The sequence below is a fragment of the Chrysochloris asiatica genome, unplaced genomic scaffold (genome assembly GCF_000296735.1).
Source record: "Chrysochloris asiatica unplaced genomic scaffold, ChrAsi1.0 scaffold00312, whole genome shotgun sequence".
Taxonomy (NCBI): domain Eukaryota; kingdom Metazoa; phylum Chordata; class Mammalia; order Afrosoricida; family Chrysochloridae; genus Chrysochloris; species Chrysochloris asiatica.
This window is the reverse complement of record NW_006408830.1, coordinates 1,513,892-1,520,615: the sequence shown is the minus strand read 5'-3', so window position 1 is coordinate 1,520,615 and position 6,724 is coordinate 1,513,892. Positions and strand designations below refer to the sequence as shown.

The following is a 6,724-nucleotide window of genomic DNA, read 5'->3' as shown; positions in this document are numbered from 1 at the left end:
TGGAATGTTCATCACAAGGTACCCAATTCGAGCCCATCAGTCACTCCGCTGCAGAACATTTAAAGCCTTTGAAACCCTTACAGGGTTGCTGGTGTAGCGCTGTGGGTTAATGCGCCAGACTGCAAGGTCGGCAGTTTAAGCTCACCAGCTGCTCTTCGGAAACCCTACACAGGTTCGCTGTAGGTAGGAACCGGCTCGATGGCACTTAACAACAACAACAACAACAACAACAAGGGAAAACGAGGCAGGGTTGGGTCTCCATCGAAGCACCGCCCTCTTCCAGCCCCCGCCGCCGCTTTCCGGTGTGCCGACCGTGCCGCTCACCTGGCGGCCTCCCCTTTAAGAGCGCTCACCTGGGCGCTTACCTGAGCGAGGGAGCTTCCGCAGGAAGAAGGAAGCGGCGCCACCTTTGCCTCCTGGCGCACCCTCTCCGCTTCCCAGGTTTCCCGGCCGCCACCATGTCCGCCTCGGCCGTCTTCATCCTGGACGTCAAGGGCAAGGTGAGACGAAGCGCAGGTGTAGGGGGACAGACAGGTGAGGCCGCGTTCCCCCCGCCCCAGGGGCGGCCCCTCGGCGCACACCGCAAAAACTCCGGAAGGATCTGGGGGCATGGAAAAAACTACGTCCCATCTGTCCCATCTCCTCCGCCTGCTAGAATCCCCTAGCGTCCGGGTAGAAACCCACCTCTATTTACTGGCCTTGTGACTGGGACCACAGGCTTTGGCTTTGAGAGCCTTCATTTTCTCCTTCCGTAAAAAAATGGTGATAACAGCTCCCATCCAATCAGAATTCATTCAACTAGATGCGTGTAAAGCGCTGAGCACAGTAGCCCCGCTGCAAACTAGACGTTCAAAAGATTAAAATTGATATTTCCATCACCATCATTTTCCATATTACTAATATCTGGGGAAGACACCAGGGACCCAACCAAACCCACTGTTGTCGAGTCGATTCCGACAGAATCGAACTGCCCTTTAGGATTTGCAAGGTCTGTAAATTTCTGTGGAAATCTACTGCCACATCGTTCTTCCAGATAGTGGCTTCTGGATTCGAATCGTTGACGTTTCGGTTAGCAGCTGAACGCTTAACCACTGCACCACCAGGGCTCTTGCAGTAGGGACAGGAGGTTCTAGTTGCCCCTTGGGGCTTCTTTTCCCTTCCTGAAGTTGCCCTCATTCATCTTGTCATTGCAAAGTGACACTGACAATGTTAACAGCGAGAGTTAAGATGTCTGGGAGTCTTGTTGTAATGCTGTAAGATAAACACTGGCCTGCAGTGTTTGAACTGCAAAGACAGTTGTTCAAATCCACCAGCCACTCCTCGCAGATCCTATACAGGGTCAATATGGGTTGGAACCCACTTGAGGTCACTTACACAACAAGAGATATCTGGAGGCCTGCTGTGGACCCTCCTTGCTCTGACCACTGGACTCAACAGCCTAAGTACTATTATTATTGAAGATATTATAAGATATATTTGAATAATATTGTAGTTGTTAAGTGCCGTAAAGTCTATTCCTCATAGCAACACTGCATTGGGTTTTTGAGGAGCAGCTGGTGGATTTGAACCACCAACTTTGTGGTTCACAGTCCAGTGCTTATCTTACAGTGCCATACCAGGAGTCCAAATATTTTAAGCACTATTGTTACTGTGGAGTCCTGGCATGGCACTGTAGGATGAGCACATGACTGCCAGCCTCAAGATTGCGGTTCAAACCCACCAACTGCTTTTTGGAAACCCTATACAGAATTGCTATGAGATGGAATTGACTTGATGGCACTTAACAACTACATTATTATTGCGGGTTACTGATGGTAGGGTAAAGCGATGAGTTTTGAAATCTACAGGGGTAGAATCTTTCCTCCCCTTCTCCCTCCTTCTTTTCCCTTTAAAAAAAGAATCCCTCGAGTTAAACCTGTAGGTTAAGCACTGGACTGCTAATTGCTAATTCAGCAGTTCAAATCCACCAGCTACTCTGAGAGAGAAAGATAAGACTGTCAGCTAGTGGAAAGATTTACAGTCTTGGAAGCCCTACAGGGTTGGAATCAACTTGATGGCAGTTTTTTTTAACTCATTAGTTAAAGAAGTCCTAGTGATGCAGTGGTTAAAGTGCTGTGCGGCAAACGGAAAGTTTGGCCAAAGTTTGGCCATCCGAAACCATCAGCCACTGAGTGGGAGAGAAAGATGTGGCAGTCAGCTTCCTGAAAGTTTGCAGCCTTGGAAACACTTGGGGAGCAGGTTCCACTCTGTCCTCCTGGGTTGCTGTGAGTCAGAATTGGCTCAGTGGCAGTGAGTTTGGTTTGCTTTTTGGTTACTCCCCACTTTGGTGCATGTGAAGCCCTGGGTAGGGCAGGAATTTTGGAGCCAGGTGCCTGGGTTTTTTTCCAAGTTTCCTCACTTACTATTGACTTGGATCCATAGCTCTTGCTGAGGCATCTGTGAAATGAAGATGGTGGTACCATCTCCATCCCAGGTAGCAGACAAGTTCTTCAGAAGTCCCTCTGGGGCCCAGTGAAGGCTCCATAGCACTATACACATTGGCTGTTGTACATGATTATACATGGTAGCTTTTGACACCACGAGTCTATTTTACAGAGTAGAAAACTGAGGCACAGAGACAAAAGCTTGGCCCATACTCCTCAATCAGGAAGAGGTGTGAAAACCTGGCTGTCTGATGTCCCAGGGCAGAAGGGCTCTGGATTCTGGTGGTGTCCCTAATCAGGCCTCCTCTGCCACCCCCATCCCCTGCCCAGCCATTGATCAGCCCCTTGGTGGAGGGGGTCAGGATCCTGGCAGTGACGCTAACCAGCTTCCTCTGTCCCCAGCCCCTGATCAGCCGCAACTACAAAGGCGATGTGGCCATGAGTGAAATCGAGTACTTCATGCCATTACTCATGCAGCGGGAGGAGGAGGGGGCCCTGTCCCCACTGCTGAACCACGGCCGAGTCCACTTCCTATGGATCAAGCACAGCAACCTGTACTGTACCCGTGGGCGCATCCCTGGAGGCTGAGGTGGTGGGGAAGTACATCTGTCTCAGGCTGGGGGTGAGCATGGGCAAAGATGAGGGTGCTGGCAGAGGATGAGGAGGGGTTCAAGGCTCGGTGCTCCCTTTGGACCTCCCCAAATGGCACCTTTTCCTTAACCTTGCTGCCTACAGTGGTAGCCACCACGCTGAAGAACTCCAACGCCTCCCTGGTGTACTCCTTCCTCTACAAGACGGTGGAGGTACGTGCTGACCTCCAACTGCCTGGTTGATCTGTTGGTCTATCTCTCTCCTGCCCACTTCCTTCAGGAGCTTGCTCTTCAAGGAAGCCATCTCCGACCTCCCTGGGAACACCTTCTGCTTGTGTTTCCCCCATCAAAGCCCCATCGCTCTGCATTCTCATTGGCTGCTCATGGAACATCTCTCCCAGTAGAGCACAAGGTTTCCCAGATATATATCATCACCCCCCTACCCCTTTTAGAAGCCCAGAGAGAAATGATTTGCCCCAGGTCACATAGCCAGGAAGTGGGGAGCTGGGCTTCTAAAATGGAGTGATGATATAGCCTGCCCCTAGGTTGTCTAAATGAATCCAATGAATATCTGTAAAGAACCAAGAGGAGTAGTCGGCATACAATAAGTGCTTAATAAATGTCTGCTGTTCTTGTTAGTAAGGAGTCTTGGTGGTGCTAATAAGCACTGGACTGCTAACCAGGAGCAAGATGAAGCAATCTGCTCCCATAAAGATTTACAGCTTTGGAAACCCTCTGGAGCTATTCGACTCTATCCTACAGGGTTGCTGGGAGTTGGCATTGACTTAGTGGCAGTGGCTTTGGTTTTGGGTTTATTCTTCTTAGATTTTTAACTTATGTTGTAAGACTCATATGCCTGTTGTTGCTTTTAAGTTCCATTGAATCAATTCCAACTCATAGAGACCTGTATAGGGTTTCTGAGGAGCAGCTGGTAGGTTTGAACCACAGACCTTGTGGTTAGCAGTCCAGTGCTTACCCTACAGTGCTGCACCAGGACTCAAGTACCCTTTAGCGTTATGTGAATTGGCCCTCACTTCTCAACAAATTCTTCCTCAGTCACTTTCACTTAATGAAAATGATTTATTGAGCACTTGATGCATACTGTTCCTGATTTTAAAACATTCACTATCCCCTTATTCTCAAACAACTGCCTCTTTCTTGGTCTGTGTAGAGGTTCCTCTTGAGCACAATTAAGTATTCTGGAATTCCCATTCTTTGCAATGTTATCCATAATTTGTTATGATCTACATAGTCGAATGCATTTGCATAATCGATATAGCACAAATAAACAACTTTGCGGCATTTACTGCCTTTAGCCATCTGACGTGATATCCTTGTTCGACATCCTCTTCTGAAAACAGCTTGAATTTCTGGCAGCTCCCTGTTGATATACTGCTGCAACCATTCTTGGATTATCTTCAGCTAAATTTTACTTGCATGTGATGTTAATGATCTTGCTCAATGATTTCAGCATTCTGTTGGCTTACCTTCCTTTGGAATGGACACAAATACGGGCCTCTTCAAATTGCTTGGCCAGGTAGTTAGCTGAACTCCAAATTTCTTGGTGCAGCTGAGTGAGTGACTTCAGTACTGCATTGGTTAATTGAAACAGTTCAGTTTGTGTTCCATTGATTCCTGGAGACTTGTTTCTCACCAATGCCTTCGGTGCAACTTGGACTTCTTTCTTCAGTACTACTGGTTCTTGATCATATTGTGCCTTTCTTTGCAAATGAACATCAACTAATTCTTATTCATACAGGGACTCTGTGTTTTCTTTTGATGTTTCCTGTGTCATTCAGTATTTTGCCCTTTAATATTGCAATCCGAGGCTTGCATTTTTTTCTTCTGTTCTTTCAGCTTGAGAAATGCTGAACATGTCCCTCCCTTTTGTTTTACTAACTCTAGGTCTTTGCCCATTATAATACTTGATTTTCTCTTCTCGAGCTGCCATTTGAAATTTAGTTCATAATTTCTTCCAGCTGCTTTAGCTTCTCTGCTCAAGAATAAGTTCCAGAGTCTCTCTCTCTCTCTTTTTTAATGTTTTATTGTGAATTATTTGAATTATTGTGAATTATTACATTGGAGAACATTAGTTTTACATTCATCCTATTGTATATTGTTTCATTGCCATGGTTACAATCCCATCCATGCATCATCAACCAACCAAAGGGTATACCCTGCAAGCCTGTTCCCCGGTTGTCAGCACACAGCCCCTCTCCCTCTGTGTCTAAAGTCCCCAACTGCTCTATCTCTCCATGTCATTGTCCCTGCCTCCATCTCTGGCCTCACTGCTTCTCTGGGTATGGTCCTGCTCTCCTCTCTTCTTCGTTGATGGTCCCAGGGACCTCCACTCCTAGACTGCAAAGTTAATCACTCCTCTCCTTGCTACAAAATGTCTACCTTTTCATTTCCAACCCTCACAATCAGCCCTGATTCAAATACCTTCTTTAGTCAGCATAAGAGACGACAATACACATGGACCTCACCAGATGGAATACACAGAAATCAAATTGACTACATCTGAGGAAAGAGACGATGGAAAAGCTCCATATCATCAGTTAAAACAAGGTTAGGGGCAGACTGTCCAGAGTCTCTTTTGATATCCATTTGGTCTTTTCTTTCTTTCCTATCTTCTTAAGGAACTTTTGTTTTCTTCATGTATAATGTGCTTGATGCCATCCCACAACTCTTCTTGGTTCATTAGTGTCTAATGCATTAAATCTGTTTTTGAGAAGCGGCCTCTAAATTCAGGCAAGATAACTCAAGCTTGTTTTTTGAGCTCTCATGGACTTCTTGAATTTTCTTCAGCTTCTGTCTAAACATGCACATGAGCAACTGAAGAACTGTCCCATAGTTGGCCCTTTGCCTTGTGTTTTGGCTGATGATATTGAGCTTCTCCATCATTCCTGCCCATCAGTTTAATCAATTTGATTCCTATATGTTCTGTCTGGTGAAGTTCATGTGTATAGTCTTTGTTTATGTTGTTGAAAAAGATATTTTGTAATGAATAAGTCATTGGTTTTGCAAAATTCTTTCATGCACTCTCCAGCATAGGTTTCTGTCATCAAGGCCATAATTTCCAACTATCAATCTTTCCTCTTTGTTTCCAATTTTCACATCTGAATCACCAAAAACTTTTTTTTTTTAATGTTTTATTGTGAACTATGTGATAGTTTACATGGGAGAACATTAGCTGTACATTCATCCGATAGTATATCGTTTCATTGCCATGGTTACAATCCCCTCCATGAATCATCAACCAATCAAAGGGTATACACTACCTGCCTGCACCCCGGTCATCAGCACACAGCCCCTCTCCCTCTCTGGGTCTAGAGTCCCCAGCCGCTCCATCTCTCCATGTCATCGGTTCTGCCTTCATTTCTGGTGCCACTGTTTCTCTGGGTAGGGTCCTGCTCTCTGCTCTTCTCCCTTGATGGTCCCAGGGACCTCTGCTCCTAGACTGCAAAGTCAACCACTCCCCTCCTTTTGCTACAAAACATCTGCCTTTCCATTTCCAACCCTCACAGTCAGTCCTGATAACAATTATTCGCTATTGTATCACATGAGTGCTATCCCTATCTCCTTTTATCAGCCCTGCTCAGACAAATTGGATACTACTCAGTAGAGATTCTACCTTCCTCCGCACCCTCTGGATCTAGGCTCCCTCTTAAAAGCTTGTAAGCCAGTCACTTCTTGCCTTTGTAGGCCCCC

At 46.2% G+C, this 6,724-nt stretch overlaps 1 protein-coding gene across 2 annotated transcripts in view; it reads left to right on the top strand.

Annotated features, from left to right (window-relative positions):
- Window positions 1-380: 380 nt before the first annotated feature.
- AP1M2 (adaptor-related protein complex 1, mu 2 subunit) overlaps window positions 381-6,724 on the top strand; it is a 24,772-nt gene continuing 18,428 nt past the window's right edge. For both annotated transcript variants that reach the window (XM_006875101.1, XM_006875100.1), the window contains exons 1-3: window positions 381-500; window positions 2,826-2,982; window positions 3,159-3,226. In XM_006875101.1, coding sequence (XP_006875163.1) covers window positions 459-500; window positions 2,826-2,982; window positions 3,159-3,226 — 267 coding nt within the window. In that variant the 5' untranslated portion in view covers window positions 381-458. The remainder of the gene's footprint in view (window positions 501-2,825; window positions 2,983-3,158; window positions 3,227-6,724) is intronic.